This window comes from Filicampus tigris, chromosome 8, assembly GCF_054856515.1.
Source record: "Filicampus tigris isolate MCC_2025a chromosome 8, RoL_Ftig_1.0, whole genome shotgun sequence".
Taxonomy (NCBI): domain Eukaryota; kingdom Metazoa; phylum Chordata; class Actinopteri; order Syngnathiformes; family Syngnathidae; genus Filicampus; species Filicampus tigris.
In genome coordinates this window covers 11,825,117-11,850,581 of record NC_141224.1, presented here as the reverse complement: position 1 = coordinate 11,850,581, position 25,465 = coordinate 11,825,117, and the positions used below count along the sequence as shown (strand labels likewise).

The window sequence follows — 25,465 nt, the reverse complement described above, 5'->3', positions numbered from 1 at the left end:
AATATGATGTGAAAGTCTCCTACAGGCTTTAAAAAATGACAACATAGTGGTGACTCTACATTATGTGCAGTGCACACCTCATTAAGATATTTTTGTAATGTTGATTACAGAATTGTGATTCACTTGGCTAATCGGGAATTAGTTCTTGTTTACTTTGAAATTAAGATTGGGATCTGGGTTAGGGCATTTATAAGCGGCGGTTGTTTTAAAGTGCTTTACAAATGCAGTTGAGTTGAGCAACTCGTATATTGTCGCTGTCCAATAAAAAGAATTTTGCGAAATGCGGAAACCAATTTTGTATAACTCACAAAATCTGGAGTTAGATGTATTTCACTGATGAAACATTTTCCTAAATAGCTTTCAGGCACAAACAATTGTTCTTCGTGAGTTATGTGACATAAAAAGGAAAACTGAAAGAAAAGAAACACATAAAAAGAATACATTCTATGTCCAAGAGCTCCTCTTAAAAGTATTACCAACTTTTGCTGAAAGGGGACGTCCCTTACTAGGGGGACAGTAGGTTTGCGTTCGGTGTGAACATGTCATATATACCACCACAGATAAAACAGAAATGCTTTCGGGTCCCCCAAAGTTTAACATAGCTCGTGTTTGATAATTTAAAGACTAGAACCCCCATATTTATTTTACTTACAAAGGTGAGTTAAAATGACAGTAATGATCAGTGATGTGAAACACAGTAGAGTAGAGATCCTCACAAAAACTGAATATCAGCTGTCAATGTTGCTTTTCCATTGCAGAGTTCCAATAGCAAGTCGAGCCAAGTAGGTACCATGCGTTGGAAAAGAGGCAACATTTGGACAGATGTAATCAAATGCAGATCCTAAATGTTGGCGAAGCTATTAGGAGAAAGTACAGTGCTGTACTTTCGGTACCCTTCTGTGTCTTTTTTTTGTGGAACACCACTGAAATGATGTCATAGTCATCACCTAGGTCAATATGAGTGATGGTGACAGGAAGTTAATTGAGATGATTAAAAATAAAAACACATGGCTCCGCAGACCGTCAACTCCGCTGCACTCAACTGGTTTAAACAGCTGATTCTAAACAAAACATGTGAGGATGAGCCCGAACGTGGATGGTTCCCTTTCTTAGAGGAATGTACAAACATTGTGATGACATCTGCCAGTGATTACACGCAGATGGAAAAAAATGGGGGGTACAGGTATGTTTTTGCACACTAAAACAGTTTGACATGCGCAAAAATGAGTCACTGACAACCCAGATTGCGAAGTCTCCATGACGATTGTGATGTCATGCCAAATAACGAAATCACGGAGACACGGGCGTGCGCTCATTAAATTAAAAAAAAAAAAAAGGCCACACATGTCACTAAGAGCTTCCTCTGCAGCCCATGGGAGCCTGTCACATCCTGACGGACAGCTTGATGTGATTTATGCTGCCCACCAGTGAAAGCCTCGATATTGATCCACTGGCTATTGATCTGATAGTTTAACAGGGTGACACGCACATTAACAGACTGGTGTGCACTAATAAGAAAAACATAAATCACATGGCTGGATGTCGTACGTAAAGGGCCAGATGTGCATCCGTTCGTTATGAAGGCATCCACTACGTGGACATTGGAGCTCCAGGATGGTGTGCATGTGTGCGAGTCCAATCAATGTGAGGATAAAACAAACACACAGATGAGAAATGAACTCAGGGCTCCAGGAGAGAAATTCTCTCCCAGATGATTTCTATCTCCAGGCACATGTGGAGGGTTAAAAATAAGTTGCTCAGACAACAAGGCTTTAACTTTGGACATCGCCGGCGGAAACGTGTTCACGCAGATGACCTTTCGTGGCGGGACTTCCTGACTGGACGGAGAGCGCTCACGTTTGAGCTTTTGATGGGATTTCCTCTGTCAGAGACCAAACAGTCCAGAATGTACAGGAAATGCAGGAAAAGATCTGTCTGTCATCAGATTGACCTTTGTCCAAAATTGGCAGACAGGAGGGGGTCACAATCCCTTGTACGCCTGTTTAAATCTGCCTAGCGCTCTGAAACGGTAAACAGCCATTCAGTGAACTTTGTAGAACTCTCTCAACTGTAACAATGGCTGGAGGCTGAGAGGAGGGGAACTATTTTGTGTTTATCATTGCAATTCTAAACAAAGACAGACCTTCTAAATATAACCTTGGCCAGACCTTCAGTTTAATCTATAGACAAAGTAAAACCTAAATAGTAAAAGACTTCAAGCGTGAGGGGAATAACATGTGAATTAGTGCACACACTCTGGGTGAGCGAGCATCAGTGGGGGAGGTTGACTTTTTCCAAAAGTGATGAGCACATGGTTTTAATTGTTGTCCTCTTGTTTCACTATATGTAACTCCAGATTGACATGTCTCCAAACAATCAACTTCTATTTAACATATAATTAAAAAAATATATCTTTGACATTTTTTAAAACCTAAATCCAGCACGACATTGCCCGTGTTGGTAATTTCATGGACGACGACACGCTCTGCAGATCTGCGAGACGGAGGGCTGCGCCGCGGTGGGAGTCGTCACGATGGACTTCAGTCATGGCCAATCAAAGTGACTTCTTTCATTCCCTTTAAATGCAGTGCACTAGTCAGGAACTGGAAGAACTAGAGGAACTAGAGACTTGACATCGGCAGAAGAACATCTGTTCCATAAAGTGGGCACTTGGAGAGTGTCCCCACAACCCTAATCATGTGACCGCATCTATAGCAGTGTTGCCCATTAGGATGATTTAAAAAATATAATACAGGGGTTTCAGAAATTTTGATGCCTGATCAACATAATGAATGAAATACGTTGCGTTAGACCAGCTGTCTAACTTGCGCCAGCGTGGTCTGATCAGCGTTGACGTGTAAGTGAGTGGAACGCAAATCGCTTGTCAAAACCTCCAAATTCCTCAAATTTTCTCTAATCCCCATCACATTTGTTTAGTACAAACGCCTCCTAAATTCTGGTGAGAACAGGCTCCATTGGATATGTTTGACAAAATACACAATCAGTATTTTCCCTTTAATTAATTTGAATCCTATAAACAAGCATGCATGAATAATAACCCTAACAATGACATTGGCTATTAAAGATTCTTTGTATAATAAGTAAGGTCAAGTTTTTGTTATTATCTGCCACTTCTGTATCAGCCTCAAGCCAAAAATGGCAAAGACTGTGAAATATGCGAGGAGGAGTTGTTATTTTTCCTCTCGCATTTGTTTGTGTTACTCAGATAAATTTCATCCATCTTAATTTCCTTTGTATCATTTCTTTCCCACGCTGTTTCTTTATACTCCTCCATCTTACCGTTGTATCCGTCATTGTTGACGTCTCCCAGAGGTGCTATGGCTGTGCCGAAGCGCCCAAAGGTGTGCGTGCCAGTGAGGGCGAGGGGTTTGAAGAAGGTAAGTGGGGCCTTCTGCAGGTACAAGTAGACCCTCCCCACTTCTTTGGGCTTGCTCTCCATCTCCCTCTCCATGTAGAGGGGTGCTCCGACCAGAACATCATCCATCCTAAATGCACAAGGTGGACTTTAGACAGTACAATACATACATGTAATAAGTGCAAATATAATGGTCCACTTACCCATCTCCGTTCAGGTCGGTTACAGCCACTGAGTAGCCAAAATAAGAGGCCATCTGAATATGACAGAGCATTGAGTGTTACATAATGAAAGTATGTCACATCTACAGTATAGGACAATGAACCACATTGGGTAACTTTAACTTGAGTCGGAAAGGACATCCATCTCAATATAAGGCGGAAGAACCGAGGGATTTGTCCATGCCAATCCGTAAAGAAACGGTGATCAAAATAATTTCAATGTTTTAAAAATAAGATGAGTGGGGTTTGCATGTTTTCCACGTGTTTGCGTAAGTTTTGTATTCCATTCCAAAAACAAGCATGTTAGGTTCATTTAAGATTAAATCATCCATGAATGTGAATGTGAGTGTGATTTTTGTTTTTTGTCCATATGTGCGCTACGATTGGCAATAATGAGCCCAACAGAAATTGGATGGATGGATAATTATTTGAGTAAAAACAATATTGAAAGTACAATGCATAATTTTCTAGGATTACATCTTTTCATTTATAGTGCACTATGAGGAAAATTTGGGAAATTATACATTAAATCAATCGCTAATAATCTTAACTTGAAATGATTTTATTATTAATTCTCATAAATTCACAAGGAGGGTGTTCAACTTTGTTTATTTCCTATTTTTTCCAGCTAAACATCCTATTGAAAGTTCCTGGGAAATTTAACAGATATTGTGAAGTTAATTTATAGCCAGAGTACTCTGCATTTGGAATTGCATGCCTGTGGAATGACTGGAACGTGCTGCTGCTGTTACCTGTTCTCCAGTGAAATTCTGGATGAAGGTCAGATTGGTGGAGTTGATCATCACAACCTAAAAGAAGCAGAAGGACCAACTTGTGATGACTCGGCAGGTTTTGTCCTTACCGCACAGCGAACCAGACAAACAAAACAATACAAAAAAAAAAAAAAAAAAAGACCCACACCACAAAGCTTAAATGCCTTTCTTTTTTATCCCGCCCTCCCCCATTACAATCCATCGTGCTCCCCTTTAACCCCCCCTTCTCACCCGCTTCTTCCCCCAAAAGTAACCCTGCTTGAGGGGAGCGATGGAGGGGGAGGCTGAGAATTCCTTCATAAGACCTAAAATAACAACCACATGGGGACAGCCGGGGGCTTAACACACACATACATACATGCACCCGCACGCACACACAGGGCGATACTGCTCGACCCATTCGCAGATGTTGCAAAGACACACTAACCCAGGATTGATTTGCAAACAAAAAGAGAGATGAAGATAAACACAAATATCAGATTCATAATGTTAAATGCTAACTAGTCCCAATGGAATGGTTGTCTGGGACATGAGAACAACTAACCTGCATCCCCTTTTACGCTCACTATACCAACGTGGCGTTCTTTCCCAGGCCTAAAACGCACAATGTTGCGGAGTGTGCGTGTACCCTGCGTGCACTGTGATTGCAGGTTAAGGCGAGGGGGGTCGTGTATGTGAAGGCGGGTTAGCGGGGTGACACGGGGTCAGCGCCCTCCACATGCAGCGGAAGCAGTGTGTCATTAGGGAGGACGGACACAGTCAGCCCCGGGGACAAGTTCCCATAAGAGCGCACACCAGTTAAACACAGAGCATCGCACGGAGCGTCTGAGCGAGCCATGCGGACGCGCGATTGTTCATTTGGTTCTGTAACGCTCAAGTTTCTTCATGGCCCGCCTAGTGCTTCTTTCCACTTTGACAGGCCTGCTTTGCAAATGGAGACACTGCTTGACGAGTTCAGGTCTTAAAGTGGTGAACCGCGACCATCCATCAGAGTCAATGCATTGTTCCGCAGACTTTAGAAAAAAGAGAGATTCCTCATGTTGTTGTTGTCATGAAGATAGTGGCGGTGGCGGTGGAGGAGCAGGGTGCCATCTAACACGCTGAAATGACTGTGGTAAAATCTGGAAACGGTTTCCCATCCGTTTGTCACACAGTCGAACCAATGGCGGAGCATGGGTTGCAGGCGCCAGGGTGAGTCAAGTTTTTTGTGTCCCCTAACCACTTGTTGCACTCATTGGGCCGTATTTTCTGCGCTCTGGATGCCCGCCCCGTGCATGAACCCCGCCTCCAATAGTGACAGGGGTGCTTTTAAAATATTTTTGGGAGATAATGATGATTATAATCCGTTTATAATTGATTTCTACAATGACTCCGAGGGATTACTCCACGCTGGTGTCATATTTATTAACGAAATACAAGACGTCCACCAAGGAGCAGCGATTTGTCTGCTTGCACCTCGATCAAATACACCAAAATCACATTAGCCTACACACTAAATTTCGTACAGTACATTTTACTCTAAAAATACTATATTTGGTCCGAGTAAACAGAGTAAAATTTGAGAGTAAAATATTAAGCATAAAATTCTGCGTAAATTTACTCTGAGAATTTTACAGTAGGAGTCAATACAATAAGTAACACTGTACTAGAAAGAGTAGAAAAAACCCCCACTAATTTGTTATAATTTAATCAAAATAATATACTGTAACCTAATGCAGTAAAGCTCTCAACACTGAGATGATTCCAAAATAAAATGTTTTCACTTGATGTCTGATGCATCGCAGCGGGACCTTTTTTTTTCTCCCTTCGGGGGTTTGCACATGAGTTCAGGGGTCACTCAAATGCACTAAGGCCAATTTGATCGTAAAAATTCTTGTATGATTTCCTCCCAAAACCACACAAAACTCAAGTACTTTTCGCATTCCTGTGTCTGTACTCACATATCCAAAGTTTTGTGCTCCTCTTGGTACTCCGGCTAGGACTTCTGAAAAATTCCAAAACAGGCTCGAATTAGTGCACGTGTGGGAAACACTTACAATCAAAGACGGGGCTTGACAGAGGTTTGTCAAAGGGCTTAAACTCTAAACAGTGCATGACTGTGTGAAAATAAGAGTTGAGAACACACTGAACGATTGGCTGTAGTACTAGTTGCTGATGACTGCGGTGCAATTAACATCCCGGGGGGGCGGGGGGGTACCAGAGACAGCTTTCCTGTCCTCCTGCTCTTCCCTATGACCACAAAGCCATAAAGCACAACTTCCCAGCTCTGTTAGAACTTTGTTACGACCAGTTCTTCGTGGGGAAAAAGACTCACAAGACCGCATTGAGCTTCTCACCAATTGAGCACTTGCATCTACAAGCTGGTGTAACTTTTAAGACTGTTTGACATGTGTTGTGCTGGAGGGCCTTTGAGTTGGGTATTTGGCATTCATAAAAGCCAGCTCATTCAGTAAAAATCCCACTAAATGGTGATTAGCAAAGAGGCACCAATAGATATGACATGTAAAATGGAGGCAATGACATTGGCAGAAATGTTGTCTGAAAAGGAAGCAATACAAATCTAAACTTTTCTTCAACAATCCAACTTTCTTTTGGTCTTGATTGACCTTCCCTGGGTGTAATACTGAATGAGAGATGCATCTTTGTAATTGTCTAATCGATAAAGAGCTTCTGGAGTTATCCCATGCCTACAGGAATATTCATTTCTGTGAAAGACATTCTCCACGAAACATAAGATCATATTTAATGTTATGCACATACACTTTATGTTTATATCATGAGGTACGATTCCAAACTTTAAATTATCGGTTATTTTTTCAGTGCTGTTGTTTTGGTTAGCAATGGGCTTAGCAGTGTACTATTTAATGCCCGCATGTAGCATCTATACGTTTATTGGTCTTAACGAGGAAGTAAACCCAAACATTTTGTTCTATGTTCTATGCAGGCTCAGTAGTCTAAACACGGCATTCTGATGAATATTGCCTTTGTGGAATATGAGAAATCCATCCATTTTTAGCTAGCTCAGGGGGCGGCCATTTTGTCACTTCTATCGACTGAAGATGACATCGAAGTTGCTCAGGACTCATATAACGACCAATCATGGCTCAGCTTCAGAAAACAGGTGAGCCGTGATTGGTCGTTATCTGAGCCCTGAGCAACTTCGATGCCATCTTTAGTCGACAGAAGTGACAAAATGGCCGCCCCCTGAGATGGCTAAAAGTGGGTGCATTTTGCTGCTTAACCTACCGAATATTCCACAAACGCAATATTAATCACAATGCTGTATTTGAATTAGTGGGCCTGCATAGAACCTATTCTGGAAAAAAATATGTTTGCATGACTTCCGCTTGAAGTGTTATCATTATAATAATCATCATTATCATTATTATTATTGCTATTATTTGTATTATTTGATGAAATGTATTTTTTCCCTAAAAACATTTTCATTTTCAAAACACCCAGATGATATACCCATTTTCCTTTCAGATGAAATCCTTCTAAATCCGTCCAGCACGGGATCATTAGTCATTTTGCTCAAGTCCAGAAGAAACACTAAACCTGCAGAGGTCTGCGGAGTCTGCCACTAATCATTCTAATCAGTCAAAGTGGAGCGCAGGAAATCCCGTTATCAGTAATTCCAAAAGACGTGTCCCCTCGGGGGTCGCGACCCAGACATTCAGGGACAGTTCTCATTATTGCCGGTGAGTTCAGAGCTGCACATTGTCACCCAGCTGTGCACTCGCTCCCTTTGGGACACCCGATCACACGCCACAGTGATGTTAGCAACCCAAGTGCAAAGGAGACAAGTTGTAGTTGTTGCTGCTGCACGTGTTCTTTGTTGGGTTTCTCACCTTGTTCTGAATCTCCGGTAAACTCCCCCACTGCTACAGAGTAACCTAGAGGCAATTACGACACATTGGTGACAATTGGGAAACATTTACAAATTACATTGTGAAATCAAACTGAAAACAATGTCATATGCATGCCAGGCCAGTATTTGGCGATGTCATTTTGAGAATCAAGGAAACAAATGTTAACCAAAAGCATATTTCCAGTATTATTTGTCTGCATACATTTTAGTTGAAATATTGACAGATGTAAGTAATGCGTCTTCACTGGTTGCACTTGCAGTGTAGTAAATGTACTTACTGGAGAACTGTTATAATGTAACTGACACAGCTTTACTGTGATCTACCATTGCAATGCACAATGAACAATTAAGGGCCTATTTAGGTAGACTGGCACCCCTGCTCTTTTCGTAAAAATGGGTGTGACTTCATCTTCGTGCCAGCGCAAGTCTAGTTGACAGTGTCTGGGGCCGCGTTGCGCATCTCTGGGCGTTCGGGCGCGCGGAGTTGCGGAGACCGTGACCCACCCCACAATTTGGTAATAGAAAGTGGACTGCGCTCGGCGAATCTTCATTTTTGTGCCGGGGCTATAGTCTAGTTCAGCATGATTGTGAATTTGGTAGACGCGCAATGCATCACTGGGCGTTCCTTCTGCACCCCCCGATGCATCTGCAAATTTAGTTACAAAAAGTAGGCTAGATTTAAGACTCGGTAAAAGCAGGTCTAACTCATGGTGCAGGTGGTGTAAGTAGACAGATTCAGCGCTCCGTGGACGCGCGTGGTGGATGAAGTCCGAAACCTTGAGGGAGAAAGAAGATCAAAATACTTGCAACTCAATGTTCCTGGATGAGGTGGGACCTCTCCAAGAGAACAACCACATGAACATCCTTTCTGCTCCGAGCAGCGTATAACATCTTACCAACCGCAGTAAATTTGCATAGGTGGAAGGTGTGGAAGGACACGCTGTGGAGGTTGTGTGGCTCAGGGACAATGGAGCACATTCTTTCAGGTTGTAAGATTGTACCAACACAGGAGAGATACAGGTGGCTCTACGGCAAGGTGTTAGCAGTACTCACAGACATCCTGGAGTAAGAAATGAGGAAGACGGAACACCCAGCTAAAACAAGACCACTGCTAAACACCACTGCCTTGTGAGAGAGGATCAAAGTCCTGTTGTCCACATCCAAGCCAGGTGGAATCTCCTGCAGCCCAGGGATGGCAAATGGAGGAAGACCTCGGAACGAAACTACAATTCCCATAAGATGTACTGTCCACAACTCTGAGGTCTGACATCATCATGTAGTCCCCAGAGGGAAATAAAATAATCCTGGTGGAGCGGATGGTGACGTGAGAGGAGGCTGTGAAGAAGCCGCAGAGAAGAAAAAGGCTAAATTCCTGCAAAGATTACTGGGACATGGGGTGGACAACATGGTTGATGACGGTCAAAATTTGAGGATTCCCAGCTCAGTCTGTATGGAATCTAGTGACAAAGGTTGGACTGGGAGGCCACTTGAGGAAAGTAGATGTCCGTAGGCTGAGTGAAACATCAGAGAGACCCCCATGTCGGCTCTGGCATGAGGGAGAAGCACAAGTTGGAAACCTGAAGGACAGAAGCTGTGACCTGGCAAATCACTGCTAACCCGCCAAATGGAGGCTCGAAACACCCAGTGAAGGTTGGGGACCACCTGACGACCTCTCTTACAGGTCATGTTACCATCATAGATGTACACATTGTATAATATTCTTCTAATTCTCAGGAGATAATAGTTCAATGTCAGAGCAAGTCTCCAAAGTTTTTATTTACAATCCCACCACATGAGATGATTGCCAAGTCCATATCTATAACCTATTACCAGAAATTGATCCTTCTGGGAAAGACTTGTCTTGTCAACATTTTTTTTGGGCAATGATTTCTATGGAGTAGTGCTTCCAAACCTTTATTTGGTCAAGGCACATATTTTACAATCTAAAGATCTCACGGCACACTACCAAACCAAGATGTCAAAAAAGTACATTCAGTGGTTCCCTTACTAGGGGTGTCATGATTTCGATTTTTTTATGAATAGCGATCGCAAAAGCGTCTCAATCATCGACACCAAAGAGTGGATCGACGATACACATACACGTACAACCAGCTGAAGTCTCCTCGACTCAAAAAAATATATATATATTCTAAATATTACTGCGGCGGCACGGTGGTCGACTGGTTAGCATGTCTGCCTCACAGCGCAGAGGTCGTGGGTTCGAATCCGGCCCGGCCTTCCTGTGTGGAGTTTGCATGTTCTCCTCGTCGGTTTTCTCCGGGTACTCCGGGTTCCTCCCACATTCCAAAAACATGCATGGACATGACACTAAATTGCCCCTAGGTGTGATTGTGAGTGTGTTTTTTTGTTGGTCTCTGTGTGCCCTGCGATTGGCTGGCTATCAATTCAGGGTGTCTCCCGCCTACAGCCCGAAGACAGCTGGGATAGGCTCCAGCACGACCGCGACCCTTATGAGGATAAGCGGTATCGATAATGGATGGATGGATGAAATATTACTGCTTGTTGTGAAGTTAGTTGAGTTCCAGTTCCAGTCGAGTGTTATTATCTCAAGTTCATGCTTGGAAGTCAAAGCAAAAAAATTGTCTGGATGACAACTCCTATCCAAAAAGGCGCCACTGCACACTGAAATAATAATTTATAATTTGTGGTGGTAGCGGAACAGCATTAATAGTCATCGCTGGCATAAAAATTATGAACTGGATAATATCCCGCAGCAGTAATGTGCCACAGCACAGTGGTTGGGAATCACTTCTTAGGGGTTGGTTTTGAGTTTGTGCATTACCGAGGTAACTGTCATCGTGTGTGTCTTCAGCAGCGGTGGTGTGTTTCTCTCCTGGAACTCGTCTCAGCACAGCTTTCAAGGAGTAGCCGTTCAGTATCTCAGCTACGCCTGCTGTCATCACCTGACCTGCACTCACACAAAGATACAAACATGGTAGATGCTGTACATGGAATAAACAAGCAGGGTGAAAATGTTGCACTAACGACACATCGGCGTCATCCCTGAGGCAAGGTGAAACCCATCGTTAGTTGAGTAAAAAACAGGAAACATTCCTTATGTTGCCTAAACTCTCAAGAAAACATCTGTCTTTTTTCACAGTGAGGCTTTGTGATTTACACGCGCTTGCAGGGACACAAACACCACCTTTGCTCTGCCGTTGAACAGCAGGTCAAACAAACAAAGCATTTTATCTACGGCCGTACTCGACCTTCCATAAATCCTTTTTAATGTGCATGTGTGCGCGTGTTTGGACTCAGGCAGAGGAAACGGTGCGCTCTTAACCCTCCTGGCAGCTCAACATTGCCTACTTGGCCTGACTTTATCTTCCAAAATAACACATCAATACATTAAATTCATCTTGAAATTTGATGAATGGCGCATCATTTTGTAATGGAGCAGCTCTTACGCCAAGTAACGAGTTGACCATACAATCACCGGCCACAACATTAGGCACAACTTCAGAATGTGCACATTGCGGTGGTTGGACTGGCGTAGAACTGCACGGCATCATAGTGACAAGTGTTTATAATATGTTGGTCTGAGTAAGATACACTGAAATTCTCCCCCACTTCAAACTGCAGCCAAAATAATAAACAAATTGTTTCAAATGAATGCCTCCCTGGTGGTGTCAATCAAAACTGAGCATTATTATCTTTTTAAAGACAATTTTGATACAGCTCTTGTATTGGATATTGTGTGAGTCTACCTACAGAAGTGTCCAGGGAGTATACATGACTCCACTGCTGCTGATGATTGTTGCATATAATAGTCTATAAAATCCAGGCAAAGTGCTTTTATAAACATTAAGAGGAAGTATTTTAACTGGATGCAGCCGGCCTTTCCGAGACGAGATGAGGGCACCGAGACGGAGCAGTCCATTAGTCTGCTGTGGCTTTTATATGCTAAGCAACAACGGCACCACTAACAAACAACAAACTTGAATCGTACAAATAGTGTTTGTGGGTTTCTAAACAGCTGTTTCTGCATGTCTTTTTTTAAAATCCATACTAAAGGTGTAATGGTGTGTTGTGTTGATTGCCCATTATTTTATCGCTACCAAAAAGGTGTGTTGTTTTGATTGCCCAGTTTTAGGTGTGTTAGCTAATGAGCAGGATAATGCAAAAATACACAATCAGCAAAAGAAGAAATCGAGGATACTGGACGAACAGACAAACAAACAAAGTATTACATGATGGGGGGGCGTTTGATGCGTCAGAAAAATGAACTCTCATTTGTCTCGTTCCCCCTCAAAAAAACACATCATGAAAAAAAAAAAGGTTGATCTTAGTGGAGGTATGAACTCATTCTACCAGGGGTGTCAAACTCCAGTCCTCTGGGGCCGCCCTCCTGCATGTCTTAGAGGTTTCCTCGTCCAACACACCTGATTCAAACGATCGTGATCTGGCTCCTGCAGAACTTGCTGATGAGCTGATCATTTGAAACAGGTGTGTTGCAGCAGGGAGAGATGGAAAACAGGCAGGACGGCGGCCCTCGAGGACCGGAGTTCGACACCCCTGTATCTACACCAACAGGAAATGATAGGTGTCAGGAAGGAACATTACCACCCATCACAGAATAAAAAAAACTGCTAAACTTTTACATCCACTGCAAAGTGCAATTATTTATTTCCTCCTGTCATTTGAGTCATGAGGGAACATTCCCACTGGCCAGGAATGCAAATGAACAAACACAAATGCGACATCCCATAATGTTTTTTTTTCAGGTTTGTTAGTGGAATTTATTTTTCTTCTCACGAGCAAAGATAGAAAAATTCCCCCTAATCGTAACAGAAACAAAAATGATATGACCCCGTCCTCATCAACAAACTGATGGACAAGCAAACACTCGGCTCGATGATTATTTTTTTGCTTTTGCAAGACTGATTTATTTTGAGTCACGAGGCGAATATTCCTTCTGGCCCAGCACACAACGCGTCCCATCATCTTGTCAATCCTACGTAAACCAGAACGTAGCCTGCTAACTTAAAAGGCGAGATGAACTGAAACACAGCAAAATCATTTTTTGCTTTGCCTTTTGAGTCACAATGGAGCCATTGCCCCTTCGCCAAAATGTTTAACCTTGTTGGAAGTGTGCGCAGTAGTCTAGCTTGCCTTTGTTCCATTTTGAGTAAATGAGACCCCGCCCGATGACACTAACAGGAAATAAAAGACGAATGTGCATTTGCAGAACAGTGTTTTCCCTCATTTAGAATAAGTGAAGGGAAAATGAGAGAGCCTGGAGAGCACACCTGGAATAGTGGGAGTACTGGCACACTTGTACGGGTGAACTCCGCTTCCTTGACATTTCGGCATTCTGCTCGGACTCCACATCCTGAAAGCAATCCATCCAGCAGGAAATGCATCTGCGCTGTCTAAATCCTTAACCCCCTCCCTCACCTCGCATCCCTTTCGCGGACTTCTGCAACACGTTACTGTCATCTCCTTAATGACCCACTATCACACCCCCGCCACCTTTCCTTCTCAGAGCCTCCTCCTCCTACGAGCTTTATCATGAAGCAGAGGGGCCGTCCCTCCTCGCTCCATAACACCCCCCCCCCAAGATCAGCTCATTATGGAGCCCAAACACCCACTTCCTGTCACACTGTTACAGACGTGAAGTACGTAGAAGGGGTGAGGGGAAGGGGAAAAGTAAGGAAGGAAAAGTCAGAGTCTCTATCATATCTTTGCGATGACACTGCTCATCTGGCAAGCGCGCTACTGTGTGTCTGTTTTGTTGGCGAGGGAGTTATGGCTGGTAAGCTCATCACCTTGACTCATATGAATACTATTCTTTCTATATGCAGGGGAACTCAAATTGAATATGGTTTATAGCGGGATTGTTGGTCCAGCTCTGTTTTTTTTCATGTGGAAAATAACCTGCCCCTAAGTCAAACGTTTACCAAAAAATGTTATTTTCTGTACTTGTTGAAGCTGTCTGTGACCACTGCCACAGTGGCGCAGCCCTCTCTCTTGCAGATCCGCCGGTTGGCGGCCGTCTGCAAAATTACCAACATCAGGTCTTACCTGCCTCTGCGCAGTTACACCGTACAAGATTTACACCAGTCACAGAAACGGAGCCCTTGTCTATAGGTGTTAATATCTGTGTGAATGGTTTTTTTTGTTTTCACGTGTGCCTTGCGACGGGATAGGTCCAGCTCACCCGTGACCCTAATGAGGATAGGCGGTATAGAAAATGGATGAATTGATAATTCATGGATTCGAGTTACAGTACATTTCAGGCCCTCATTAGATGTCTCTGTTTACATTCCAGGCACCTTTTGGGGACTTTATGGATGGATGTTTGGTTGAATCCGAACTTATTTGACTTCAAAGGTTCCACTCCATCACTTTACTGTATGAACAGTGTGTTATTGCATTTACCTTGCCAGTAAAAGCTTCCAGGGCCTCCTACCACCAGCCTTCCTTCCTGGAATAAATACAATTACTTGCGGTCAGTCATGTGACAGGAACTTGTGAGCGCACGTGACTATTTGCATGGCAACAAACCTGGTCCTGTACGCATGTGTGTGTATGTTTGATTCCTGCTGTCATACATGTTGACAACTTTTGCAGAGTGAGAGCTTCCTGTACAGGAGGGTTACGTTGGACCGTGAGATGGAGGTTAAAGGTCCCACTGACTTTACAGTGAAAGAATGCATATGTGTGCATTTAGTCTATTGTGTTAAGAGGCGCATTGGGACGAGAGGCTCCCCGTGGGACAAACAGGCTCCCATCTTTCACTATAAATCTCAAAAGGGAGGCGTCCGCTTGTAACTTAAAGAAGGGACGTGTTGTGATGCGTTCAGGGAGTCTTTGCCAGTAATGTGCTTGGGTTGCATTCATTCATACCTTCGTGAAATCCACACTGAAGCCCGCCTGGCAGAAGCCCTGCCCCTCTGGGTCCGGGTCATCTGCAAACCACACAAGCGCACGCACGCACTTACAATTGAGCGTAAAGAGGCAGCATGTCATTTGTTTTAATCAGTGGAAAGGTTTGTTTTCTGGAGCTAAACGCTCATCTGACACGAGAGGGTATTGCTCATATCAGATGAAACAATTTGATAAAAAAAAAAAAAAAAAAAAAAAGGAAAAAAAGAAAAACAATATGGTCGAAGGCGTGTTTTTATATGAATTACATCGCCTAACTGCGCATGAAAATCAAAAGGAAGGATTGTTCCCCATGTTGGAGGCACCCCGAGGTGAAGCTTGATGATGTGTAACAACGCACGAGTGTATAAACACAACGTGATTTATGGGACGGAGGGAGGGTGCACATTCAAGTGTTAGTGGAGGCTCAGAAATGGGACATATGATAGGAAATATAACGCAGCTTTATGTCTCCCTGGAGAACAACATGGTTCGCTGTGTTAAGTGGGGCTTTGTTTGCACTGGCACACACAAGCACACGCACACACACACACACCCACACAACAAAATGTATATCTGTGTGATGAGAAGAGCGTGTATGTTTGAGTGTGAACAGTGAGGGATTTGTTAGCCAAGAGGCCGACAATAAAGGCCGCATTTCATCTATTGTTTATGATGCGCCACCTGATAGCCTCCATTCGTCCTTATCATGCTCGTATCACCCTGCCGGGAGGGGTGCGAGCAGGGGGGACCTGGATGTGAGGGCGGAAGGGTTAGGATGCAAGGCAGGAAAATCCCTACAAGCCCATTAAGATGACAGAAAAAAGACACAGATATGCTATCAGTGGGGAAAGTCTTGAAAGTGAGACGTGAAGTAGCAACTCTATTTATGTAGGGTGCAACTGGGAGGGACATCATAAGATAGTAAGATAAAATCTTTTGACAGACACCTAATCAGGTAGCCCTGCACAAGAACTGTACCAGATAACTGTTTATATATATATATATATATAGTATTTGTTTAATACTTTGTGTATTTTTTTGATACTTTGTGTATATAGCTCAGTTTGCTGATTGGTTGTTACCTGAACCCTGAGCAGTTGTGATGTCATTTTCAGTTGACAGAAGTGACAAAGTGGCCGTCCCCTAGAGATAGCTAAAAACGATTGGATTAACTCTTATTCCACAAACGCAATATTTATCAGAATGCCTTGTTTCAACTAGTCTGCTTACATAGAACAAATTCTTGAAAAAATATGTTAGGGTTGATGTTCAAACTGTGCATTATGTTACAGTAGCTTACAATAATATTAAATATATTTTTAGAAGTGTAAAACCATTGTCTTTTTTTTGTTAATGAAAACTTGGGCCTACTACGGTACTGTATTTGAATGTCGGTCATGATGGTGGTGTTTTTAAATGCTAAGTATTTTTCTAGGTGTTACTTGGTGTAAAATGTTTGCAAACCACTGACTTAGAAAAACCATTTGAAAAATGACAACCTTTCTGACAATTAAAGTTAATCAAAACTTTGTTAACTTTATATGAGTTCAATTGTTCTGAATAGCCCATTAAAATAACATTAGATTTATTGTACTTAGTTACATGGTCAAGTGAGAAGATGCATCATTAAACTTAGTGTTAAATGAACGCCTCGCCAAATTATTTATATCAAGACATCTCGCATTGATCCCTGCATGTGGACCAGTTACAGTTGTACCCCGTGAGTGCACGCACTACAGTTGGATTAATACGGACTGCAACCTGCAAAGGCCGAAAAAAAGAATAGGTGAGGTGGATAGGAAGCGGAGGCGGAATCATAGAATGACTCACTAGTCCGACATGGCGAGTATTCTGCGTAGGCACTAAAGTTCTGGACGGCCACATAGCAGGTACCCACGGGATCCATCTCCCCGCTCAGCTTCACTGTACGCCAGTGGTAGAGAGGAGCACATGCCTGCGCAATAGATCACAAGTTTACTTCTGGAAAAACAACCTCAAAAGCAGGTAGAGGAGCAGCAAACACAATGGTGTAGTCATACGTTGAGTAATATGTACCATTTCATTCGAGCCAGAACATTTGATTGTTTTAGAATACTTTGTCTTTCAGTATTTAACTTTACGACAGACAGAAACGTTCAAACAAAAAAGCAAAACGAGTATGAACTGATCATTATAATTAAGGCTTTAAATGTACACAATAATCAGCAACATAATGGGCCCTATTTTCGTGCCCAGCGCAAGTTAAGCGCAAAATGCAGTCAAATTGTGCGAATGGGCGGAGGTTTTTCTTTTGGTATTTTCGTAGACGGGTGCATTTAGAAAGGGGCATTTGCGTCGTTGTGGAAGTGAACACAGCCGACTTGATTACCGGGCAAGTGTCGCCGCTCATTCCCTTTAAATTCATCACAGGTGAGGCACACGGTCTACATGGCGGAAGCATAACGGACTGGCTGTCGGGTTGTCGTGGAGGAGGACCCAAACGCAGGAGGCAAAATTGTGTGCAAGATTAAGTATTTAATGTAAAACAAAAGGCAAACAAGGTGCTGGAATAATAAACTAACAAAACGTTGAAGTCTCCAAAAAACAACTAGGACCAAAACAAAGTAAACAAACACTAGGACTATAACTCAACTGGACTTGACTTCGACAAGACAAGACAAATGAACCAACAAGGACTGAAAGAAAGCAGGGCACTAAATACAGACAAGTTGACAACGAGGAACACCTGGACAAGACACAGAGGGTAGGAGGAAGCTGGATGGCTAACACAAGGGACCGGGATGACAAGTACAGGTGGAATCAATAATTTAACGAGAGACAGACAAAGGAACACAAGGAAAAACATCAAACCACAGTCAAAAACAAAACTCAAAACACAGACCGTGACACCGGCTTGCAGGAATTTGGTCTGCGCAAAATATGTTTATAAGGATTTGCAAAAAAATCTCCACTTGCGGATGATGAAAAGTTGGCCACTGTAAAGTGGGCATTTGGAGACTGTCTTCCACCCCCAATTGTGCGACAGTGTGTGAAAACCCCTCCCCCACCCACACGCACACACACACACACACACCAGCTAAGAGGGGTGTTTTTAGAAATATAATAAACATGATAACAGTAATAATAATGACGAATTCAATGAATTGATTTCTACAATGTTTCAGAGGGTTCGAAGCACGCTCATGTGATGACATCCAGCGCACACATAAGCGGAGTGCAGAATCCGTCGTCCTGCACCTGGAGCAAATCCGCCAAAATCATGTTACACCCCCTGCGCCACAACTTAGACCTGGTTTTACCTGGTCTTAAAGTCTACCTTCTGTAACCAAATTTCAATAGAAATCGCCCAAGGTCTGCCGAAATGCCCAGCAAGGCGTAACGCGATCTGCCAAATTCCCAAATATGGTAAACTAAAAATAAAGACGTGCCAGTTTTTACGCTGAGCTCACGCGTGCTTCTCGACGGAAATGGGGAGAAGGATGTAATCACACAGAATAATGTTCTGTCAGCCATGCTTGTCAATTACTTCCTGACGATACGTACTGAACAGCATTTAGAGCTACATGAGGAAGTAAGATTATATCAGGGTTTAATTGGCAAACGTCCAGCCGATTATTATGAAAAGGTCGGCCGGATGGCTCTAAGTAATAGACAGTACATAAATATTTGAACATACCAGACTACACTATGTAGTTTTTACTCCACTAGATTCGGTTTATTGAATTCCAACATTTTTTTTCAACTTTTTAACACCACCAATAAATCGTACAGTCATATATTTCATTATTATTGCCACATTATAAACTAATGTCATACTGATACTCATATTACAGCACACTGCTCTTGATTCCTTTTTACTGCAGCAGATCTCTGACATCTACATAATGTATCTCGTTGCACATCGTTTGCTGTGATATATATAGTCTGGCGTGCCATTAAACCTGGAGCTGCTAAGCTGCTTTTCATTTTTCTGCAACAATGACGACAAGCATTTTATTAAAATTTTGCAATGACTACTTACCACCACTTTGCCTTTGTGTGTCCTTACAGATGCTCCAAACCACTGATGGGACTTAAATTCCAAAGGTTCTCTGCTGCCATTTACCTTTATCATGCGGTTATCTGTGGAGAAGAATGAGCAAGAATGAGCAAAAATGCAGCAAACTCATAATTGATGCCAGAACAAAGATAGCATGAATTTCGGCACTGACTCCATTCTTGGAGTCTGCGAGGATGGAAAGCATTTGTCCTTGATAAAACATGGCAAAGTCTTAAACAGACCAATAAATAAACACCAAAACAACATTTGCTTCACAGAAACAGACATTTGTCCGGATGTTGGTGTTCCTTTTTTTAGACTTGCTTTAAGCTGGTCTCATAAAATGTAACAACACCTGGGAGACAAACACATGACAAGGATCTCCCTGCTGATTTAACTAAATTGTGTTAGGATTAGTGTAATGCTGTGTGTGCACGTGTGTTTTTGGGGATATTTTCCAACATTATTGCAGCTGGGTCCCTTTAGGAATGTGTACCCCCATCCTTGTAAAACACCTTCCTTTAACACATGTTCGCTCAAACTCGCACTATGCACGTGCACATGTTGGGTTGACCGGTTCACAACAATGATTGGCTGTGGTGAACAGCCAACATTCATTCACTGACTGATTGATTTTCCCTGAGAAATGGACATCATATTCTCATTTGTCACAATAACTTTTTTTATTCATGCGTTCAGGCTCAAGTCAGACATCGACGGTATGTTACGAGTAGACTCAATTTTCCTTGGTCGAATAAAAAGAGAAACAGTCATCAATCTGTCTATGAATGTTCTGAATTGCTGTTTGAATGGTGCCCAAAGGAACTGAGCCATTGTCGAGGTCTGCTCCCGTGGCGGACGTCGTGTTGTTACTCTTTTAGACCAGAAAACCAGTTAGGACTGAATCAACGGCACCTCTTGTTGCCTCAGTTATTTTAACAGAATTATTAAGGATTTATTCATCCATTAGGTGGCCTTGGCTAGTAGTAGTCCGCAACGTACGCTTCCCTTGCCTAAAGTCAACTGGGCTTCATTCTATGGAAAACAGATAAATGGATTCACTAACTGTAGTTGCAAATTTCATATATACAAATGTCTCCAAACAACATCATTTATTTAGGAAGTGTAGTTTAGAACACAGTACACTAAAATTGAAAAAAAAGACCATAACATAGTTCCACAATCCATCCATCCATCTTCTATTGATTTTTTCTAAAAAGCCTTCGACATCAGTTCCACAATCGATCCATCATCCATTCACCATGCACCCAGTCGTCCATCCATTCAAGGAATTTGAGAGACCTGACCTCAACTGCGTTAAACACCGTTGTGATCGACTAAAAAAAAGGGACTATGTGAGGACCAACATTAGCGATCTTTTTGATCCTCAAATTCCCACAGACACACCCTTCTCCATCTTGTAGAAGACTAACTCACTGTTAAATCTACAAAACCGCATTCCTATTTCTTTTATTTTCCCATCCTGCATACCCAGGTGTCCCAATACCTTTGTCCATACAGTATATCTGTCCCACTAATCGGCGTCAGTGTTCCATCCACCACGATGCTGACATGACACGACAAGTCTGCCTTTTGTCACTTCTCCCACACAAACACGCAGGTACGTACACTTAATCAGGCGCATGTGAAATTGACGCGTGGATAATAACCAGCAAGACGTACACACACACACACACACACACACATGCACACGCAGACGTTTGCCACACTCGCCCTGGTTATTGTGTACATGTGTGCTTCTTCCCCTGTCTGGTTTGTACCTGTAATAAAGGGTCTGCTGTAACTCTAGAAAAATCCACCATGGCCTCGATCATCAATCACCTAGTAGTGCACAAAGAGATACATACGCTGGTATTTAGATTACTGCGCACATGCAAGCACACATTACTGCTCCTGGTGCTTTCAGAACATGCAATTAACCCCAAAACACTTAACTCTAAAAACGAATCCTTTGTGAAGAATTACCCAGAATTAACAGAATAAAAGCCTCAATTATAGATGCAGTCAGTTGCTAAGCTGCAACCATGGACCTTCCATGAACCATGTGGCCACTCACTTGAACTCTAGTGTTATTGCCTGTATGCAGGTCTGTGCAGAAGATATTCCAACCCTGAATCTGAGAACTATGAAGCATACATGCTGAGCACTACACCATGCTGCCATGTTTTTAAAGCAAAATTGAAGGCGATATATAACCAGCAGTTGCTATTCAGTATCGACGAGTTTGTCTAAAAAGTCCAACATGACATCAGCGATGAAAACTTGAAGGACATCCATGCTTATCTCCGTTATAACAGCAATATTGTGCTCAATAGAACACCGGCACGGAAGCAAGAGTTCAGAACGTTTTTGCATACTTTAAAAAATAATATATAGTTTTGCAGTTCACTGAATGTTAATCTCAACCAATCAAGGGAATAAGCATGTAAGTAAAATTCACATCCATAGTGCAGGGTCGACCGCTACGAAGGCAAAGCTGTTAAGTCGAAAAAAATCAAATAAATCAAATGAATTATAAGTAAAAGAGTTATTTAAGTACGCTAGTTAGTGAGCAGGCTACTTCCTGGTTCATGGCGAACTGAGTGCCATTCATTCTGGAAGGTGGAGAAGAATTCCACTGATGTCATAGTGTCTCAAATGCACCTTTATCTACAAAGTAGATCCTCTTTACCACCCCTTTCCAACTGTGGCCTACTGTTTTAATATATCCAAAAAACTGTTGTAAAAAAATGGTCATTAAAACAACAAAGTCAACTTCGGCCCCTAACAGTGACACGGTATATACAGTATATAACGTAGGCTTTTATTTCCATGTGCATGGTCATAACTTTTCGTTACAAAGCCTTCAAATTTGATAGTGCTCAGATGCTGATTTAAAGCAATTTCCTCCAGCCAAGTAGGCATGAAAAGTCATTTTTGCCCTCTCGTTTTGAGGATGTTGAGTCATCTCAAAGAGAGAAGGAGAGAGGGGGTGGATTGATGGAGGAGAAGGGGAGACAAGAGGAGGGGAAAGGAGACAGGGATACATTTTCAAGATGTAATGAAAAGCAGACCTCACCCAAGCCCCCTTCTTTCTTCCGTAAGGGAACTCTATTCCCATGTGCATACAACGCAACCCCCCCCTCCCCTGCCTTTTTTGTGTTCTCACTTGTTCTGGATTTTAACCTTCATCCACCGCACACATTAGAGATGGAGCAGAGGCTGATTGGATACTTTGCATATCAAACTATTCAGTCTTGCACCCGCAAACCTGCCAGCCATCTTTTTGATAAAAGCCATATGCCTTATCGCTCTTGTTTTTCCATGCAAACAACAACATGCCAGCTCACACACGATTAACTCATTGGTTCCAAATGTAACAACTGAGGTCACCTTTAGCTTTAAAAGGGACATACGTACACAAGCTCTTTCTCGCATACAAGCCATTGCATCAAATATATTAAGATAGCTCTCGCTTCAGAACGAAATAAGGAAGGGAACTCACTGGCATTGTCAAAGGGTATTTGTCTGCAGCTGTCAGGCTGGCCCGGCCAAGGGCAGTAGTAGACGGACCCGGCTTCCACAATGCCAGGCTGGGAGGTGTTGGCCTTGGGAGCCCCTACCAACACACTGAACCTGGGACATAAATGCATCTTTCAAGAAATGCAAGGAAAGTAAGGGCAATGCATGGTATAAAAGATCATAACACAAGACATGAGTCATGCATCTGTCACATTACAGTCTAGTAGAGTATATTCGGAGAGAACTGCTTGTTATTAGAATTATAATCTATATATTAGGGGTGTACATCGCTCCACAAAAGACGATACGGTTTTTGATATGTGGGGTGTGAAACGATTCAAGGGCGGTTTGATCTGAAAGTACAAGTATTCAATTCGGATAGATTCGATCAATTTGATATGGTACGGCTCATTTCAAGGGGTATGATGCCATTATTATTATTTTTTGTCATTTACATACATTAGAATGAACTTGTCAGTACTGTTACTGTGCCATTTCCTTCTAAGATATCTCTCTCCAATGAAAGACGATTCAATACATATGTTGATATATTTCAAAGTAGATGCCAAATAAGATAAGATGGCATTTATTAGTCCCACAATGGGAAAGTTTACGGTTTTACAGCAGCAAAGGTATAGGTCACACAGAGACGGCGGCATAATGTAGCCGCTAATGTATGACATTAGCAGCAAACATACAAATACACACATACATACATACAGACTGTACATACATACATACGTTCACATACATACGCTTACGTACGTACATATGGACGTACATACATACATAAATACATACATATTAGGGCTGCACAATTATATTGGAAAAATATGCAATATGGTTGATGACTGTAACGATATCGACGATGAAGAAATGACATTTTTATCATCTGAAAACAAGTACTTTTTTTCATGCTGCAAAATAAGCAAGCTCAATGTGTTCTTAACTAATTAGTTGTATTTCCCCTAGATGATGTCCAACTATTGGGTGGCGATGCACATTTAAGTTTGCATCTGACTGGTCGAATTCAGATAAAAGCATACAATTCCATGAGAAAATTATTGCATGTCTTTGCGATATGCATATTGCAAAGTCCATTATCGCGATATCAATATTTTTTCTGTATATATATTGTGCAGACCTCATACATACATACATACATACATACATGTAGGTGTATGTTTACATTTTAGTTTGGATGGACTACAAGTTAGTAATGTTGTTGAACAGTGTTGACGGTAAATGGAAGACCATGCGGAGAGACACATTATATTAAAAGGTCAACATTTTATATTAATATTTGATGCTTGTGTATCAAATTCTACCACAAAAAAGCAATACATCACATTTTGACCCCCCTACTAGTATATACCAACTATCCACAACACAATCTGGGGTCCAATAAATAAAAAAGAGGGTTACATCATTTAGTCACATGACTAATAAAAATAGCAATAAAGAACTGTCAATATGATGGAGTGCAGCTCTGTAACCACTCTAATGAATATTTTATTACATTAATGTAAATTGAGTACTGGGTTATGCCTATTGTAGTAATGTTAACGCAGTTCCTGAATTGAACTAATGTACTTTATGGGATTGTGCAAGTCTACCTAATGTTACGGTCGATGAAGTTGCCACTCACGTGTTGCTGGTGGTGCTGGCCTGGTAGAAGTCCACGGAATAACCGAAATAACTCCCACTGGGTCCGCGGTACACCGTGGGATGCTGTGCGTAAAAGTTGAAGCTCCATACCCCACTTGGCGCGCACCAGAGGAGGGAGAGTAGCCGGAGTGTGAACACTCCCACGTCCCATGAACGCTCCATCCTGCTGCTAACAATCCCCGGTTCAACTGAGAGGAAGGCGGATGGAGGTCCCACCGTGTGCAGGTGAGGTCGCTTCAAGTGCCGGCTGGAGTCCGTCTGGATCACCGCGCTCCTCTCCCGGATCTTCTCCTTCTTCTGACCCCCTTCAAACCAGCAGCAGGTCTACTGCTTGGGAACCTCCACAATGCAACGCAGTCCCACCCCCGCCCCCTGCTGAAAACTTTTACCACCCCTACTCACACACGCGCACTCATTAAAGCAGGCACAAACCACAACTGAGCGCGCAAATCGTGCGTCATCGCTCCTTTTATGGCGCGTTTTCCGCATGGGGATTTAATCCCATCGTTTTAATTAGTGCATTTAATTGAGAATAAATAAACAAAATCAAAGTAATACTTGTAATGTACACATTAGCGACAAATTAGGAAACTTTGCCTTGCATGCAATCTAATATCCCCATTAACACAACGTTTCCTTGTGAGTCATTCATTGGAAAAAAAAGTCCATTTTGAAAGGCATTAGGCACACTTACAAAATCTAATGCGGTGAATCCTAACCAATGGTGCCGTGTGAGACCCTCTAGTGTGCAGCAGGAAATTATCCAATATCATTTTTTTGGTCTTAAAATCATGATTTACTTATGACAAAAAAATGCATCTTTGTTCACCTATCTATGCCACTGACATGTAGTGACAGGTAGACCAATTAAATGCTCTGCCACTAGGTGGCAGAAAATACAATTAAGATGCATAGCCACTATTTTTCATTTATACAACAGAATAAGTCTTTCATGTATCAGATGTTTGTGTTCCACACAACATATTTCATTTTTTTTTATTAAATCGTGACGAGATCATCATGTTTTCAGTGTACTTTTTAATTAGTGATGTACTGTAAGAAATGTTCAATGTAAAATATCGCCTTTACTCATAAGGGTTGGGA

The 25,465-nt window shown here is 42.3% G+C and overlaps 1 protein-coding gene across 2 annotated transcripts in view; it reads right to left on the bottom strand.

Annotated features, from left to right (window-relative positions):
• Positions 1-24,701, bottom strand: part of itga8 (integrin, alpha 8) — a 54,998-nt gene extending 30,297 nt beyond the window's left edge. Inside the window, exons 1-12 of one of the 2 annotated variants that reach the window (XM_086037063.1) lie at positions 24,342-24,701; positions 22,677-22,807; positions 19,154-19,254; positions 16,963-17,086; positions 15,112-15,173; positions 14,644-14,689; positions 11,045-11,170; positions 8,222-8,266; positions 6,311-6,354; positions 4,350-4,406; positions 3,580-3,632; positions 3,301-3,506 (exon numbers count right to left, since the gene is read on the bottom strand). In XM_086037063.1, coding sequence (XP_085893189.1) covers positions 3,301-3,506; positions 3,580-3,632; positions 4,350-4,406; positions 6,311-6,354; positions 8,222-8,266; positions 11,045-11,170; positions 14,644-14,689; positions 15,112-15,173; positions 16,963-17,086; positions 19,154-19,254; positions 22,677-22,807; positions 24,342-24,523 — 1,177 coding nt within the window. In that variant the 5' untranslated portion in view covers positions 24,524-24,701. Of the gene's footprint in view, positions 1-3,300; positions 3,507-3,579; positions 3,633-4,349; positions 4,407-6,310; positions 6,355-8,221; positions 8,267-11,044; positions 11,171-14,643; positions 14,690-15,111; positions 15,174-16,962; positions 17,087-17,500; positions 17,793-19,153; positions 19,255-22,676; positions 22,808-24,341 lie in introns of those variants that run through there. The other variant, XM_086037065.1, reaches the window with a different exon arrangement.
• Positions 24,702-25,465: the final 764 nt, after the last annotated feature.